Source organism: Equus caballus, chromosome 25 (genome assembly GCF_041296265.1).
Source record: "Equus caballus isolate H_3958 breed thoroughbred chromosome 25, TB-T2T, whole genome shotgun sequence".
Lineage (NCBI taxonomy): Eukaryota > Metazoa > Chordata > Mammalia > Perissodactyla > Equidae > Equus > Equus caballus.
This window is the reverse complement of record NC_091708.1, coordinates 33,265,691-33,284,448: the sequence shown is the minus strand read 5'-3', so window position 1 is coordinate 33,284,448 and position 18,758 is coordinate 33,265,691. Positions and strand designations below refer to the sequence as shown.

General features: G+C 43.2%; 2 protein-coding genes and 1 long non-coding RNA gene across 9 annotated transcripts in view; 1 reads left to right on the top strand and 2 right to left on the bottom strand.

Annotated features, from left to right (window-relative positions):
* Positions 1-11,748, top strand: part of STOM (stomatin) — a 28,145-nt gene extending 16,397 nt beyond the window's left edge. The window contains exons 5-7 of the mRNA XM_005605751.4: positions 2,325-2,528; positions 3,485-3,619; positions 9,727-11,748. Of these exons, the coding sequence (XP_005605808.2) occupies positions 2,325-2,528; positions 3,485-3,619; positions 9,727-9,921 (534 nt within the window). The 3' untranslated portion in view covers positions 9,922-11,748. The remainder of the gene's footprint in view (positions 1-2,324; positions 2,529-3,484; positions 3,620-9,726) is intronic.
* LOC138920791 (uncharacterized) lies at positions 8,374-9,847 on the bottom strand. Its single transcript, XR_011432588.1, has 2 exons — positions 9,657-9,847; positions 8,374-8,696 (listed from the first exon to the last, which is right to left on the bottom strand). It is a non-coding gene; the product is annotated as an uncharacterized lncRNA (long non-coding RNA).
* A 5,382-nt stretch (positions 11,749-17,130) lies between the features above and the next one.
* Positions 17,131-18,758, bottom strand: part of GSN (gelsolin) — a 56,083-nt gene continuing 54,455 nt past the window's right edge. For 6 of the 7 annotated variants that reach the window (XM_023628606.2, XM_070250367.1, XM_070250368.1 and 3 more), the window contains 2 exons: positions 18,128-18,188; positions 17,131-17,519 (listed from right to left, as the gene is read on the bottom strand). In XM_023628606.2, coding sequence (XP_023484374.1) covers positions 17,350-17,519; positions 18,128-18,188 — 231 coding nt within the window. In that variant the 3' untranslated portion in view covers positions 17,131-17,349. 7 annotated transcript variants of the gene reach the window in all.

Sequence of the window (18,758 nt, the reverse complement as noted above, 5' to 3'; positions counted from 1 at the left end):
GGAGCCTGGCCATGTTGCCTTCTCTTGTCACAAAATCCAGAAACCAGCTTAGGAATTCCTTGCTGGTACTGATCCAAGTAGTTGGTGAGATCAGACTTTATAATCCACACATATGTGGTGACACCAGAAGTCATCCTTACCCACAAGAACAAGACTGAGAGCATCGTTGTATTCTCTGCATGTTTTCCCTTCTTTCAAGAAGATTGACTCTCAGAAGGAGCCCCTTTCCGGGTAGCTGGGAATTCTTCTGACATTTTTCTCTATCAACAGTGAAGGCATCTGGCAGGGTTGCTGTCAGCTTCTGCCTTCCAGCTGCTCCCTTCTCTCCTACGAGCTGCTGAATGCAGAGCAGTTTGGAACTTGGCAAGCAGCCCTTTTTCTGATCCCCGGTGAAGTTACTGTGAAGGGAGATAAACACTTTGTCTACAATAAACAGTAGGCAGAGAGGCTGCAGCTTGGGAAAGTTCTGGCTGTGCCACAGTCACAGTCACAAGAATTCGTTTAGAAATGATACACATTTTCTCATCACATCATGGGAAACAATTAATTTTCACACAAGATGGTAATATACTTTATTTACAAATCCCCTACTTCTCTTCCAAGTTAGAAGTATCTTTAGATTACTAAAAAAGGATTACTGCGTTGATGCCTGGCAGGACTAAACAGCGGTGTTATATCATTGTTGTTCTTACTTTCTATTTACATAGCTCTTTACCCTTTCAAAAGGGCTTCATTCACAAACCTCTTCTTAATTGATCTTCAAAGAAATTTGCATAGAATTGGGCAGTCTTATTAGCCCCTCTCTCAAATGAGGAATCTCTAAGTCAAACGGTTTGAAAGCCTTGCTAGAGATCACCGAGGGAGGTGCAGGCGGAGCTGGAACTACAGTTCCCGGTCTCCTGACTCACGGGGGCACTCTTCGTCAATCACTGTATTCTAGGACCACCTTTCATTTCAGTTCATCTCTCGTTTATTGACTACCTGCTATGTGTCGTGCGCTCTGCCAGTGCTAGACACACAGAGACAAACTGCCCTCAAGAAATTCCTAGTTAACAGAGAAGTAATGATGTAAATAAATAACGTCACTGCAGTAAGGTACAAAGAGAAGAGTGTTTAACTCTGCCGAGCGAGTCAGGGAAGTTTTACAGAGAAAAAGACACTTAGGTTGTGTCTTGAATGATGAGTGAGAATACGCCAAGGTGATGTTGTAAGGGAGAGAGAGGAGAGGACATCCAAGCAGAGGGGCAGCCTGCATAAAGGCCTGGGGCCATGGAACGTGGTGCATCATCTAGTATAGAGTGTGCGCAGGGAGTGGGGAGGAATGAGGCCAGAGGGCCAGATGTCAAAGGGCTTGTATACCCAACTAATGGTGGGAAGTATTGATTCACTATGTCCTGTTAAGTATTTTTGTGTAGCATGCTGTAAATATATTTTTACCCTGACCTCACCCTATAAAAACATTCTCCATTCACTGTTTCTTCCAGTGATACTGTGCTACTGATAGTTCATCGAACCTAGGGTTTCCCATACCTCTGTGCCTTTGCACGTGTTATTCTCTCTGCCTTAAATACTCTTTCACTCCACCCTCAGAAAATGTTTATTTCTTCCTTCAAAACTTAGTTCAGGTATCATCCCTGCCACGTGCAACTACCCATCCTCTGTCCCTTGAGGCCTCCTTTGATTCCCCAAACTCTTTGAAAGTAGGAACAAGTTTTTTCATAACTTTATCCCTGGTACCTGAGTGGAGTCTCAATATTTGTTGAATAATTGAATGAATTAGTAGAACTAATGAATAAATGAATATGTTTTATTAAAATTTTAAAGACATAATTAACTTTTTGATGCTTTAATGTCTTAGTTTTTTGGGGTTGTTATAACAAGATACCATAGACTGGGTGGCTTACAAACAACAGAAATTTATTTCTCATAGCTCTAGAGAAGTCCAAGATCAAGGCACCAGCAGATTCAGTGTCTGGTGAGGGCCTGCTTCCTTGTTCGTATAGGGCTATCTTTTCACTGTGTCTTCACGTGGCAGAAGGGGCAAGGGAGCTCTCTGGGTTCTTTTTTATAAGGGCACTAGTCCCATTCATGAGGGTTCCACTTTCATGACCTAATCACCTCAGAGGCCCCACCTCCAAATACCAACACGTTGGGGATTAGGTTTCAACGTAGCAAATTTTGGAGGGACACCAGCATTCAGTCGCTAGCACTTACTAAAGAAAATCAGCTAGTGTTTTAAGATGTTCTATAGAATGACATTCCTTGCAGTTATGTTAAAGAAACAGTTGGTTAACAGATGTAAAATTGCTTTCTTTATCCCATAGATCCTGACTAAGGATTCAGTGACAGTTAGTGTGGATGGCGTGGTCTATTACCGTGTTCAGAACGCAACCCTGGCTGTGGCAAATATCACCAACGCTGACTCGGCCACCCGTCTGTTGGCACAAACTACTCTGAGGAATGTCCTGGGCACCAAGAACCTTTCTCAGATCCTCTCTGACAGAGAAGAAATTGCACACAACATGCAGGTGAGGAGTGCACTAATGCTGTCACTCACCAGAAACTGAAACATGAAGCAAAGGCTTAATGGTTGAGAACTTTTTCTTGATTCAAGTTGAGGAATCACTGGCCCTTTTTCTTCCTAGAAAGGTTTTCCCAAACTTGATGGAAGGGGATATTTTTCACACCAATAGCTCATGGGTTAGTAACACTCAGGTGCATGCATTTTTTTTACTCCCTCCAGTGTATATTTTTTTTCCAGAATTAGTAATAACTTTTTTTGTCACCTAATAGTTCAGAGGCCATTCAGCAAGATAGAGCAGGTATTGTTCAAGCTTTATTCTCTCTGTGAGTCCCGTGACTTCTCTTGTAACTCTTAATGCTTTCCAGTCCTGCTTGAGCAATAGATGATGGATTAAACCTGACTTGTTCAAAAAAGGTAAAGGACTGTAAATTGGAAGTCTTATTATTTGTAGAGACTTCATTGTGTGTAAAATCTATGATCTTATTTGATTCCCTCAACAATCATGAAATAGATAATATGATTTTATTCCTACCATTGTTAAAGGGAGGAAGTTGAAGCACAAAGAAGTAATATGGCTCACACAAAGTCACGTTAGCTCAGGAGTCGGCTAGCCGCCTGTTTTTATAAGTAAAGTTTTATTGGAATACAGCCACACCCATCGGTTGATGTATTATGCGTGACTGCTTTTGAACTACAATGGCTGGATTAAATAGTTGCCACAGAGACTGAAACTAAACAGTTACTATCTGGCCCTTTTAGGAAACCCCACCATTAGGAACACAATCAAGATCAGCTCCCCAGTGACCCAGTCTCTGCTTGAGCATTCCTTCCACCGCAGGGTAACTAATCTGGCTAAACTCTGCCCCAGTGCCTTATCTGCTCCAGTCCCAATGAAGACAACTACCTGAGGCCCCAGGGCTGGGCTGAACGTTTTTAGCTTGCCTTCTCTCTTCCTATCAGGCTACCCTGGATGACGCTACTGACGACTGGGGAATAAAAGTGGAGCGTGTGGAAATTAAGGATGTGAAACTCCCTGTGCAGCTCCAGAGAGCTATGGCTGCAGAAGCAGAAGCATCCCGGGAGGCCCGAGCCAAGGTAATCTTTTTGTATCTTCTTTTTTTGTAGTTTATTTTTCTTATTGAGTTTTCTTTTTGATTACAAAAAAATAAAACATGCTTGTTCTTAAAAAATTGAGATAAGCCTGAAGTATTTAGTAAAGATGAAAGCCCACCCCATCACTTCAAATCGTATCCCCCTGGAGGCCACCGCTCTTATTATCATTCAGGGTTTATTTGGGTTTTATTTGACTAGGTTGTTAGATTACTGTCTTGTTTGTTTTACAAAAGTAACTATACACATTATTTTGCACCTTGCTTTTTTCACTTAACATCTTGTGGGCAGGTCCCTATGTATAGAGTTAACTCATTCTTTTGTAACTATATGTCCCATACTTTATTCTCCCAATCCGCTATTAAGGATAGATTAACACTTCTGACTTCAGAGCAAATGGGCAGTTTTATCAGTTTGCTTACCATTCATTCTTTCCTTATTTTTGTCCTCACTTTTATTCTCTCTCTTTTCTCAGGATCTTCGTACTGTTTCCTCTTCCTCTCTCTCCTCTTTCCTTTTTTTCACTTATCTTTCTTTTTTTTCTTCTTCTTCTTTCCCCAAAGCCTCCCAGTACACAGTGGTATACTCTAGTTGTGAGTGCCTCTGGTTGCCCTATGTGGGACGCCGCCTCAGAATGGCCTGATGAGCGGTGCCATGTCCGCGCCCAGGATCCGAACTGGCGAAACCTTGAGCCGCTGAAGCAGAACGCATAACTTAACCACTCGGCCATGGGGCTGGCCCCTCACTTATCTTTCTTTGATGTCTGCTTTTTTTCCCCTTTCTTTTCATCATCCCTGCCTGTGTCTTAAGACTGCGTAGGCACTTGACCTCTATGGGAGATGCTAAGGAAATATTTGTTAACCAAACCTAGAAAAGATCTATTGAGATGATAACACAGAAGGATACAGGCATATCTCACCAAACCCAAGGGTAGGAAATAGAGTCAAGCCTCACCAGAGTTGGAGCCAGGGACCAGAAAACAGTCAAGACTCAAAGGAGCTAGTCATTCCATTTCCTGGGCCACATCTCACTGCAGATACCTTGAGGGGGAGAATGTCTGACTCCAGTTGAACACTAAAGGAGACAGACCAGCCCTGATTCCAAATTCACAGCAGAGAGAGTCTCTTTGGTCCAACTTTGGTCAAAGAGCAAAGTCAGATACTAAAAATGTCCCACAGCCCCTTGCCTGTGAGTGGGTGGAGGAGAGGGATAGTTTTCGTAGGAGGGATTGCTGTGGTCTTGACAGATCTTCCAAGACACAAGGAGCCTTTTTGTTGTCAGGAAATAGTAGTTAGCTGGTAATAATTGGGTAACCACAGAACCCTGCCCTTCTATTAGGATGCTCTTTAAGCCACAAATTGGTCAGTATATTCTTAGCCAGCACCAAATAGAATAGTAGCTCTTTTGACATGCTGCATCCAGAATTTTCTATTAGTCAGAATTATTCAGTTTTCCTAATGTGATAATTGATGCTTATGATGATAACCTGGTGATACTGCAGAACCCTCAAGTGCTTTCTCTCAAAATCATCACATTTAGAAGGCTAAATTATATTTATGATAATGATATTAAATATGCCCTACTGTACTCTAATTATTTTGCAAATTGAGAATTGCTTTTACCTAGAATATGTCATTAACCAAAAGCCCCATTTCCAAACCACATCGAGTAATAGAATTTATCATACATAGACTATACAGAATATCAGAGCCCAAACGGTCCTTAGAGGTTATCTTCTGAAGGTGACAAATACCTGGCCCAGATGCTGCCACTCCACCCTCCTATTCCCATGCCAGTGATTACCACAGCACTGTTTTCCACTGAGCTTAGATTTGACCTCAGAACCTTCCTAGAGCACTCCAGGTCACCCTCAACTGCTTAGAATTGGCCCTAAAAATGAAACTTATTTGCCGTCCCACTATTCAGGTGAAAAAATTGAAGCCCAGAAAAGTGAAGTAATTGATTCCTCCCTGCTTCCTTGAGGACTTTCCAGAATGGACTGAGCCTGTTCTACAAGTGTTTCCCAAGTTAGGAAAGAGTTCCTATCTTCCCTCAATAACAATAAGGAGAGATAAAGGAAGCTGGTTAGGATTCTGAATTACTGTGCTCCCACATGGACGGGGCTGTAGGCTTTGTCTGGAAGCAGTCTCGGGCAGTGACTGACTGTCTTTAAGATTAGGATTGACACACAGAATCACAAGGAGTCTAGCCCTTACGTAAAATACATGACCCTGACCATAAGGCCGTATGTTCAAATTCTCATGGCAAAAAGGGGTCACAATTTCTTCAACAAATAAACTGCAAAGGGAAAGGGTAGGAGAGTGTGTAGATTAAGAGACTTCAGAGAATAGTTCCTCAAGTTAATTAGCCATCAGGGAAATGCAAATTCAGATCACAAGCAGATGCCACACTAGACATCCACCAAAATGGCTTTGAAAAAAAGAAAAGAAAAGAACCAAGTGTGGGTGAGGGAGGAACTGGAACTCATCTTTTGTTGGTGAGAGTATAAATTGGTACAACCACTATGGAAAACTGTCTGGCTCTGCGTATCTAACAGAAAGGCTCTCATTTATTTACCCAACAGCATGTACTAGAATGTTCACAGCAGCACTTTGTAATTGCCCCCAACTGGAGACTACCCAAATGCCCATCTCTAGTTGAATGGATAAATAAAGTATGGTGTATTCATATGAAGAAACTCTGTACCACAAAGAGAATGAACAAATAATTGCTTGCAAACACGATTTGAAAGAAAGGAGCCAGTCACTAAAGAGGACCGGTTCTCTCACAAGTTCACATTATGTTAGCTGAACCTCTTTTTAAAGTTTTTAGACAAACTCCTAATGACTTGAAATGTAATATGTTTTGCACTTGCATTCTCTCTTATTTCCTTTTACATAACTCTCAGAAAAATGCCCGGCATGTGCTTTCAGGCTCGTGTTTCTGGACCTGGTCATCTATCAATGAGTGCAAAATTGTAGGGTTTTGCATTCATTTCTCTGCCCTTCTCTCAGACCAGCCCACCTGGGCTACAGAAGGAGACAGTAGTACCAATCTCACATACGTGAAAATGCCAGATTTAAAATGATGGTTTGTAAAGATAAAGTGTTGATTGACATGTAATCACTGCACATTTGGCAAAAGCCCCAAACATCCACACATATCTTGCTTTGCTTTCTAAGATCCTATCCACAGTGCGTACTTGGCCTGTATTTAGACAAAGCCAGCGGTATTGCACTTAAGTCTTTGGCAGCTCACTCAGAGTGGCTTTTCTATTAATAAAATGTGTGCCCAGCCCGGTGGGTCTGGCTTCCCAGCCAAGAGATGGTGTATAGATCGGTAGTGGAAGATGAGATATCTTTGCCATTGGTCCATGTCCAGACAAAAACAAAAGTACCTAACTGGACATCTGAGGTGACATGGAGAAAAATCAGAGCCTGCCATTCCCGTGGCAGGGGCTTGTTTATGCATTCTCTACAGTGCTTGCCCTGGAGTACAGTGACATGATTCTCTTTGAGTATATCTGGCACTTGCCCCTTCTCACAGACCTCGGAAGGACATAATGGTTTGCCGTGACAAGTTAAAGTTTTTAGCCTCTAAACTAAGCCCTTCTCTCAGTGAATACCATACCCTATATCCCTTGTTTCACCTAATGACAGTACTCAGGCAACCAAAACTTAGAAAGCTGGGACTCAGCCTCTGTTCCGCTTTCCTCCACATACCCAGTCAGCTTCCAAACTGTGGATTCTCCCTCCTGAAGAGCTCCCCAGTCCATTTCCTCCTCCATCCCCACTACCAATGAATTGCACCGGTCGCTCTTGAAGCTGTCCCACTCATAGCTCTCAGTCTCTTCTCATCCATCCTCAGACATCTGTCAGGGTGTTTTCTTAAACTAGATCTGATGAGGTTATCTGTTTAAAACCATTCAGTGGCTTCCCATCGCATACAGAATGAAGATCAAATACCCTGGCCTTCACCGCCCTTCAGACCCTGGCCCCGTTCAACTCCCGCTTTTCCCCTTTCCTCACACGGTATTCAGGCACTTAGAGTTTTCTGGAATACACCAGCTTTTTCATACCTTAGTACCTGTTCATGTGTTCTGCCTGAAGTGTTCTTCCTCATCTTAGTCCAAACGACAGAGGGAGTCCGCTCCATCCCTAGCTCCTACACAGGGCTTGACACCCAGAAGTCCCCTGAAGTTTACTGTATAAGTGAATGAAATTTCACTGATCATAATTGCTTCCAATTCCAATATGCACAGGACTGTTATGAACCATTAATATTTTGAGATCCATGTGAGAACAACCTAGTGAAACTGCACTTTAAATCTTGATGATTATGATATCTTTACACCTCTTCTCCTAGGATTATGAATTAAAAGTAACTGTCTTGATTTGGCTTCTGAATCTTTTATGAATTAAGGCATAGGTGGATCGAGAAATCAGGCCTTGACTTGTCACTTGCCATTCCTATTCAAGAGCCTCCATTTATGCATTTGACAATATACCTTCTCTGCCTTCCTCACAGTGGTCCTGTGAGGTAGGGGCTGTTGCATTTTAACATAAGAAACTGAGGCTCAGAATGTTAAACTACCTTTCTGAGGATATTCAGCTAGTAAGGGTTAGGTTTGGGATTTGAGCTCAAGTCCGTCTAACTCCAAAGCCCCTGCTCTCCCCACCACTCCAATGATCTTCAAAGGTTTTTGCCCATGCAACCCCCAAAAGCATTCAGAAAAACTGTATGTTCCATCACACATTTTATCAGCATGTAAAAATTTTCATTTTGAACTTATATACTTGACAAGCATATAATTCCTGGCACGTTTTAAATGTTCACTTTTTTTTTTTTTTGAAGATTTTATTTTTCCTTTTTCTCCCCAAAGCCCCCCGGTACATAGTTGTGTATTCTTAGTGGTGAGTCCTTCTAGTTGTGGCATGTGGGATGCCACCTCAGCATGGTTTGATAAGTGGTGCCATGTCCACGCCCAGGATTTGAACCGGCGAAACCCTGGGCCGCTGAAGCAGAATGCGCCGACTTAACCACTTGGCCACTGGGCCGGCCCCTAAATGTTGACATTTTAAAATAAAACTGTTAACATCATTGTTTTAACTGTATCCTGTGAAATTTAAATAACGTAATGATTTCATCATCTCTTTAAAATTATGTGAATAAGCTCTTAACAGTCAGGAATTTTTTATTGTTCCTTTTTGTCTTTGAACTTGTATATCTATTCCACTGCCCCAACAGATCCTTTTCCTAATATATAATGTAATATATTTTGTCATGAATTATTTTATTATTCTACTGCAACACATTTAGTATGTAAGTTAAATTAGATTTTTGAAAATGTCCTGTGACTACAAACACGGCTCTAAATGTTTCAGAATTTCTCCTAAATAAGAAACAAAGTTTTAGTAGAATTGCTTCTCTTAGTGAGCTGAATGAGGAATAAATTCATGTATTTGTAGATGGCTATTACTTATTGCTAGAGTGAGACAAGATTCAGCATTGATTCTATTCTTATTTTTCATTTTTACAGAAATAAGGAGTAAGAAGCCTTATTTACATAAATAAGTTGATGGAAAGGGAAGTTTTGTTTAAAGTAATGTCATACAGTCCTTAGCACTCCCTCTGAATTTATGTGCTAAAAAATCATATGGCAGTCTTTCATCAAAAAATATTTTTAATCATCTATTGGTCTTCAGTTCAATAAGGTCCTCTTTCCTTTCTTTGAAATCAAAGAATTGGAAATCTGTCTGACTTACAAAAGGATTTGTATCCAGTCATTAGAGTCATTCACTTTCTCAACCCGTACACAGTATTTTGAATTGTCCCTTTGTTTGGTACCCTGGAAAATGGGAGGGGGCTATAGTAGAAGTTGTCTTGACCTCAGGAACATACTCAGGCAAATCAGTTATAGGAAAAAGAACATATAGAAACTGAGTGTCTGGAAATTGATTTCCTTCAAACACTTCTGGCGTACTCCCTGGAAAGTTGTGTATACCACCCGAGGTATACATACCCCAGTTTGAAGATTGTTGCTTGGCACCTGCGATTTTCTGCAGTTTGACCTCCTTTCCACTGTTCCGTAGGTCATCGCAGCTGAGGGAGAGATGAATGCATCCAGGGCTCTGAAAGAAGCCTCCATGGTCATCACCGAATCTCCTGCCGCCCTTCAGCTCCGGTACCTTCAGACGCTGACCACCATCGCTGCTGAGAAAAATTCGACGATTGTCTTCCCTCTGCCCATAGATATGTTGCAAGGCATTATAGGGGCAAAACATTGAGCCGCAGAGGCTAATGCAGAGACGAGCTCTTCCCTTCCAAGGGTGAAGTGGGGGACCAAAGCAGCCTTTAACCCGTAAGGAGAGAATAGGGTGGGAACTTGACTATTCTCCCTCCTTTTCCTTTTCCACATGTTGAGAGTGATGTTCTTAGAACGTACAGTGATCACAGCAACAGCTGAAGATTGTTAGCTTGTAAATACTGTGCAAGAGAGATTTGTAATTTATATCAGATAATCTCCTACTCTTTAAAATATTTAAAAGTTCATATTTTGAGATCATTATGTAATAGGTTAAATCCTTCTTCTTTTGACTTTCATTGAGTCGTTCTACACCCTCTATCAGCAGCCAGACTAAAGGCAAGAAAATAGGCTATAACCACCACCTGACACCCTGGCTGGACAAATACTTTGCAGAAAACAGTGACTTAGGCTACAACCAGCTTCTCTGGGCCATATGTGCCTTACTTCTGGGGAATCTTAATTAAGGAAATTTTCCTAACATCCATTTACTTTCTAAACCCAAACCATGTTTCAAAATAATCCTCCCTTGAGGGTCGGCATTTTCTTGCCAGTACCTGTCAGCACTGGAGGAAATGACAAGATCAATGAAAATGATCACCCTAACCCTTGAAAGACTTTTAATTCTACTATTATAGAGGTCCTTTTAAAATAATGTGGGTTTTTTAAACTTATTTGAGCCTCTTTATCAGAAAATGATTCCTCTGTGGTCTTTCAAACCAACTAAATACTTGTCACAAAAGTGCTTTTTTTTTCTCACTTTTACATATTTTCATATATCAAGTTCTAAATAGTTTTGATTTTTTTAAATAAAATTTTCTCTAAGTTCTATAAACAATTGTTTGTACATTCCCATTTGAATAGCATAAGGACTAATACTTTTTTAAAAATTGTCTTCAGAAAACTATAATATTTTACTGTTTGCGTGCTTTTAACTATTGTACGCTGTGAAATACCTTGATTACTAATCCCATTCATTAAAGTAGTATAAGGAATTCACAATATATTGGGCACATAATATCCAATGAGCTTGAGAAGATGCTGTCAAACTTAGCATATCTATATAGATATATTTGCCTAGTCTTTCTTTTTCTATCATATACATTAGTGCTGAAAGAGGAAGCAGTCAGCCCTTCTGAACCAGTTGCTTAATGTGTAATATTAGGAAGCATCTTCCGTATTGCAAATGCCTATGAGTCTGGGCCCCCCGGCATTCTCCCTGTTGGTCTGGAAAGCTGCTGGTGACATTTGTACCACTTCCTCTAGAGAAGTCTAAGAATAGTGGCTTCCTTACCTAGAGTCACCCTTCATATCTGTCCTCAGCTGGATCACTGTCATCCCAGCCTAAGTATCCCCACCTTTAAACCCCATTTCCAAGGTTATTTCAGAAAGACTTGACCCACCATGCATCCAGGTTCCTAGCTGAGTTTATTAGATGTGTATGGAGCATTTTGACTTGGAACTCAAGTTGCGTTTATATTTTGAATTTTAAAATAATGATTTTATCTCTTTTGTGAGGTGGCTTACCCTTGACCACTGAGGACTAGGAAACGACCATCTATCCTAACTGAAAATCTCTTCTCAGACTCAGAGTCACAATGCTTTCTCTCCCTTGAGTTTCCCTGTCTCCAGATACCAACCAGTCTTCGCTTTTCTGCCTTGTGGATTCATAGCCCAATAGTTGGAATTAAGTCGCTTGGGAGGGAGGAAGCATCGAAGGAGCTCTAGGATGAGAGTGTTAGTGCAAGAGTTTTTTCCAGGTGGCCTCCCTTTCTGGTGCTGTACATAATAAAGTGTGCCCTTTTACTAATTTTTTTTGTGTGAGAGTCTGTTTCTGCCTGCGTTTGGTATGTGGACTTGGTTTTTCAGAAGTGGTGCATCTGGTCCTCCAGTCCTGGGCTGGCTGCCTTGGCTTCTTGTGTGCTCTTCATGGGCCAGGGGACGGAGAGGCTGCAGTAGCCCGTCTGCCATCTCTCCTGTCTAGGCTCCTCTGGTGCCCCTACCCACCCGTCTTCCCTAGGGAGCTTGAGATCCATGTACCGCCTGATCCTTGGCTAGTTTCACTTCCCTTTGCATCACTCCAAACAGAACAGGAACCCACTTCTTGCTGTCACCCAGCTAATCACACAGGCATACCCCCTACTTAAAAAGAGAAATAAATGAAATAAAACCAATGGTTTTACCTGTAGCATTCAACCTTTGAAGAACCTTCAACCTTCTTGAATCAATAGCTGCAGTTAATTGTGGAGCACCAGGCACCTGGCTCTGTGCTCAAATACTTATAATGCATTCCATCATTTTATCCTCAAACAGCTTGATGAGATGCTTTATTATCCCCCATTTTATAGATGAAGACACTGAGGCTCAACGGTTTAAACTTAGCCAAAGTCACTTGCTTGGTAAGGAGCAGAGTTGGGATTCAAACCCTGATCTAACACCAAGACTCTTAAGGCGTCTAAATATATCTTCATGTGACACTGCCTGCCACCACTGCCGCCATCCACGACCAGCAGTCACGTGTTCATGACAACTTTTCAAGACTGTCAAAGTTCATTTGATGAGTGAAACTCTGCATTCATACCCAAGTAGATCTTAAACTTTAGTTTTGGGTCATCTGATCTAGGCCGAAGTTTTAGATCTGGTATTTGTAACCACAATATGTTATAACACCCTGGCCTGAGTGGGAGGAAACCCGGGTTCCAAGGATCGTTGAGCTTACATGGCTCCTTAAACTACATTCTCTCTGACCCTCGCAACACCGGGGCTTCCCAAGATCACTCGGCTAGTAAATGGTGAACCAGGTGATCTCAAAACTTCTTTTTAGCAGCAAATCCCCTTTTTTTCAAAGAAAACTTTGCACCAGTAAAAGATTTACAGTGTCTTTTAGCAGGATAAATTAAGTTCACATTTATGACAATATCAATCAATGAGCCTGTTTTGAAAAACAAAATATTAATCAGACTTCTAAAAGACAATTACAGTCTTAAATCAGGCTCTACCTTCAATTAATTTCTCCATTTTGTTTGAAGTTGCTGTGATATTTATTACCACTTTAAAAATGGAATTTGAATCAAAGTATTTGTAAAATCACTGAAGACCTTGTAGAGTTGTACAGATCCCAGTTTTAAAATCACTGCTCTTGCGTGCCTTTCCCACTACACCACTGAAGTTGTAACGTGACCTTAGATATGTCATACCCCTCCCTGAGCCTCATTTTCCTCACGTGTAAAATAAGTTGGGGTACACCTGTGTGGGTCTCAGACCTTTTGAAAATGTGTTGGAAGCTATATAGCACATATTTGCATACAACTTTAGGGGATACGCTGACCCCCACTCCGTGCCTGTCCAAAGATTTAAGAATCATTGGACTAGGGTAATCTCTAAGATTTTTTCTAACTTCAGTGGCTCCGGGGCTCAGATCAGGCTGGGATTTGCCTAAAGGAGAAACACTTGCTAATAGGATACAGCACTTTTCAATCCACTCCATAGCCGAGTTTGTTGTGAAAGGAAATTGAAACCACTGACAAAACTGAGTTTTAGAAAGCTCTAGAAACTTAGTAATTGTGATGGAGGCTGAGACTCTTCCCTTGAAGATTCTGAAGAAAATAGGCTGGAAATTAAGCCCTCTGAGAATTTCTAGATGCCACAAGACTGTAAGGAACCATTACTGTTAATTATTGTTTTCAGCACGGACCCTAACAAAGTCTCCAACAAAATGGCTGTCTACCCAGCATCCATTTACCCTCTTCCTCCTTCCTAGGAACCACGACTTTGGGTACCTCTCCCTAGAGCTCTCACCTAGGGAAGAGGAATTCAACCACCGCTCCTGGGATGAACCTAACTGGCCTACAGATAATTCCATCCCCCGAGCCCATGATTCGGTCAGGAATGGTCATGTGACCCCAGATGGGCCCTTGAGACCTGAGGAGAGGTTTCCTGTGGACTGGGGGACAGTTTCCCCCTTCTCCTCCCCTTTCTGGGAAAACTTCTGGAAATAATCCCTTCTCTTTTCCTCTGGGCATTGCCATGCATAGGTGTAAGAGCCAGAACACCTACAGATATTTCACTAGTAGAACAGGAATGCCAGAGCCAAGAGAATTAACAGGAAGCCCAGACAGACTCATTGGGTTTAGTCACCCACAAGGCCCTCTAAAGTCAGCACTATCACTTATGAGAGTGCGTAAGCGTGCTTATGGTTTAATTTGGTTTGAGCTGGTTTTCCATTGCTTACAGCCCACGAACATCTTATCTGATCCACAGGACAGTGGGTCTTCACCTCCATGGATATCTACTAGGTCCTGCTGTGGGCCCTTAGTTTTACAAAAGAAAGGAAAAAAATGATTTTTTTAACCACTTTTGAGCACTTATTATGGGCCAGACGTTGTGCTAAGTATAACCTCCCTTGATCCTGGTTAAAATCTTAGTGGGTAGGTACTGTTCTTACTCTCATTTTGGAGCTAAGGAAGCTACAAAGTTTCAGTAAGATCGACGACACTCTTGATAAGAGCTGGAGCTAGAATTTGAATCCAGGTCTGGATTCAAAGCCCAGATTTTAACCACTATATTGTACCACCTATATTATTACCATTTGGGGGAAATTGAGGCTCCTAGAAAATTGTGTTGTATCTCTAGTGCCTTGCACACCACCTGACACAAAGCACACAATAAATATCTGTTGAACTGAATTGCCCACGATAGGACACAGGATCCAAGCACAGGCCACTCTCTTTCCAAAAGACACCCCTTTGGCACCTGTCATGGCATTGCACAGTGATTTCTCCATCGTAGATGATGAAAGCCAAGGTGTCTCAAAACTTGTTAGGAAGAGAAAATACATGTTTGAAGTGATAGTGTTCCTGATTTGCCATTTTGCCTTTGAGAGAAAAATATGAAGTCTAAGCAACTCAGTTGTCTCAGGCAACTTCTTTTCTCAGAGCATTGCAGACCTCTCTCTGAGGCCACAGCCACCAACAAACCAAGACTGGTCAAGAAACCACCTTGAATGCCAATAAACTGAAACAAAGAAAGCATGGGCAAGTCTACCCATGATTTGGCTCCCACAGGTTTCCAGGATGTGAGCTGGCCTTGTCCAGACAGGCCTCCACCTGCCTTTAACGAAGGGCCTAGGAGCTCCAGGTGGTAGCTGTTCCAGGACTTCGATTTGTCAAGTGGATTGCTTTGGCCATGAAAGCAAGCCTTTCGGGTAGGCAAGGCAGGCTTTACAAGATCAAGTCCAAACTCGAAGGCATGGCATTGGAGGCCCTTTATGAACTGGGGCCCTCCCCACCTCTCAGATTCAAGGCCTAGCACTCCTCACCTTCTGCTCCAGCCACACGGGGCTGTTGTCTGCCCCTGAGCACGACATCCCCCCTCACAGCTCATCTTTTACTCGCTGCACACTCTGCCTGAGATGTCTTGACTCCCCCCCTCCATGTTTTACCTGGAAAATTCCTTCTCCACTCCCCTCATCACTTCTGCGATGAATCAGAACCTCTGGAGGTGGGGCCCCTGGGGAATCTATGCTTTTAAAAAGCTCCCTGGGCAATTGGGGTGATCAGCCAGCTTTGGAAACTACGGTGTAAACACACACACACCCTTTCCGCCACACAAACCCTCACACTGGTTTTTGTTCTACGGTCCTACACACGGGAGTTTTCACTCCATAACTCGGCTGGGGATGGGGTGAAGGGAGATGGCACAGAACAAAAGGGGACAAACATGGTGAGACAAGACCAGGATAGAGGAGGGGGAATGGGGTCTGTCCACCAGCAGCTCCTTAGGCTGGTTTGGGGCCTCCACGGAGAAAAGGTTTAGAGGCGAAGTTCATGGAAATGTCTAAGAGAAACTTTGTGACACCCTGAGCATGTGCAGAGTCAGGGCCCAGGGGACCAAGTAGGGCACAAAGGAAGTCTCTCTCCTACACCTTAAAGACTGCAAACCTTGTGAGTATCCAGGGGCAACTCTTGTGGGGGGAGCTGCAGCAGCAGAGATTTCTCCAAACAGCTTAGGGGCAGCAGAATGAGTCATGGAAACCAGAGGAGGCACGAAAGGTCTAGGTAGATGTTACAGGGTGTGGTGGCTATAGAGAACGCACCTTGTCACCTTTCTACTACAGGGAATGTAAGTGACAAAGGGCCCCGGCTGCTGGTTTTGAACTCCACCCCCACAAGTGCTCCAAGGCCACGTCTCCTGATGACTGAGTATAGTGGGGAGCTAAGACACTGCACCCGCTCCTGGGAGACGGGCAACTCCTTTGTTGGCTGATTTTACTCCGGCTCAAGAACACTTTGAATCGAACAGATATTGGTACCCCAGTGTTCACAGCAGCATTATTCACAATAGCTAAGTGGAAATGACCTGAGCGTCCATCAATGGATGAACGGATAAACAAAAAGTGGTAGATACATACAATGGAATACTATTCAGCCACCAAAAGGAATGAAATTTTTACATATGCCAGAAAATGTGTGAATCTTGAAAACACTATGCTAAGTGAAATAAGCCAGACACAGAGGACAAATACTGTATGACTCCACTTATACGAGGTACCTAGAACAGGCAAATTCATAGAGATAGAAGGCAGAATAAAGATTACCAGGAATAGAGGGGAGGGGGGAATAAGGAGTTATTGTTTAATGGGCATAGAGTTTATGTTGGAGATTATGAAAAAAGTTCGGGTATAGATAGTGGGGATGGCTACACAACACTGCACAGTAAATGCATTTAACGCCGCTGAATTGTATGCTTAGAAATGGTCAAAATGATAACGATTATGTTATGTATAGTTTACCACAACAAAAAATAATAACAAAAATGGGACCATACCATTAATAAAATTTATTTTTTTACTTTGGCTCAGGAACTCCCTCAAAGCTTTGCTGAACCTTCTGGACTGCACGGCTGTCTAAGATGCTTCCACTCAACCTTCTCTCCTTCTCTCCTTCACTTGGGGTAAGACTTACATCTTGGTCTGATGGCTCTCCAGCCTTCCCCAGTTCCCTCCCTATTTCCTTTCACACAGAGAGTTCCCCTAGTACAATCTATGCACATTTCATCTCATCTTGGCATCTGCTTCTTGAAGCACCAGGATGAACCCACAGGGTGAGTGAAGCTCATCCGCCATTCACAGGCGCGTGTGAGGCCCCTCCCTGGCCACTCCCAGAATAATCACCAGGTCACACTGAGCCACTGACACACTTCAAAAAGCTTTTATTGAATTCAATTTCCAAAAGCACAGAGACTTGAGACAATTTTGCAAGGACCCTGAATTTTTGCAGGGTTGTTTTTGGCTACTGTAAAAAAAAAACCACACACACAGACCAGAGTGGCCCTGCTCACCGTTAAGGTCTGTTTGAGGGATGGACAGTTCTAGAAGGCACTGACCAGTGACAGGGGTGGGGCCTGCCCTTCCTCAGGCAGCCAGCTCAGCCAAGGCCCTGTCCAAGGGATCCACAGACCAGTAGCTGTCATCCCAGCCGAGGAACCAGCCCACGAAGGACGGAGGCTCAAAGCCTTGCTTCACGACGGTGATGGGGGTACGCCTATCGCGATGAGCTGGGTCTGTGTCGATATACCGCTTAGCTGCAGACACACGTGCAGGAGGAGGAAACCGCATGAATCCTTAGTGCTCCCCTCACCAGGGGGTGGCAGTTCAGGGTAGGAGGTGCCTAAGACGGTTTTTGTCCTACTGCTCCTACTGCCCAATCCCTGCACTGGACACCACTATCCCTTAAGGGCAATGACACCACATGACTCCTCCCCAACCCTGCCCAGGAACCCAGGAAAGGAAGGGGGTTACAGTTTCATATCCTGCTTCACAAAGCTTCTATCATTTTTCTCCTGCTGTCCACTATTGGAAGATATTAAAGAACCAGCTTTTGGGTTCCCAGCTCCCAAATCAGATCTGTTCAGCTACCAGGGATCTGCTCCCCAACATCTAAACCCTGACAAGTTTAGTCCTTGGGCCTTCTGGGGTTTTGATGCAGCTTCCGTCTGTTCCTTCCTTTCCCTGGCATGCCGTGAGGCTTTCTGAAGGAACTGAGCTGTTCTTTTACCACATGAGGCAGGGTTCACGAGGGGCTGACCATGGATGAGGAAGTCCCCACCCCTGTCACGAACTCCCAGACCTGTAGGGGAAGCTGCTCCCATCCCCACATGAAACAGACCCACAGGCAGACTTGGGTTCTCACCAGAGGTCAAGGCTTCCGTCTTTTCCTCGTCTTGAGAATCCTTTCCGACCCAGACAAAGACCTGGAGGTGAGAGGTGACATGAAAAGTCCATGAGGGGTATTGACCAAACTCACTGCTGGTGAGAAGGGGGAGGTTTTGGGTGCTGGACGGGACAAATCTCAGCTGACAGAGGCCACAGAAGACGGCTAGAAGGATTTGGAACAGAGGCTGCAAACTGGTGACCTACAAACATACTTGCTTGCCCACCCACCACCCCACTGGGTCTGCACTATCTTTTTAGATAAACTTAGTCCCCAGCTAACTACATTAAATCTAGACTTCCAACTTCTCTTGAAAACTTGGAGGATCTGGCAACCTTCACGTGGATGAAGCTGAGCAGAGGCTGCCTCCTTTAGATGGGAAGGTCCAGTTTGCCTCAGGCTCCACCACTCCTTCATGTCTCCCCATCCCAGCTTGCTTCACTCGTTAACATTGACAATCAGATGCCATCAGGCACTGAGTTTGAGATCCCTCTCTAAAAGTTCATGAATTATCCCTTTCCAAGCATTTATTTGTTCAACAAATGAGTGGCCAAACATATGCCCACTGGTTTATTCATCAAACAAATATGCTATGAGAGTCTGCTATGTG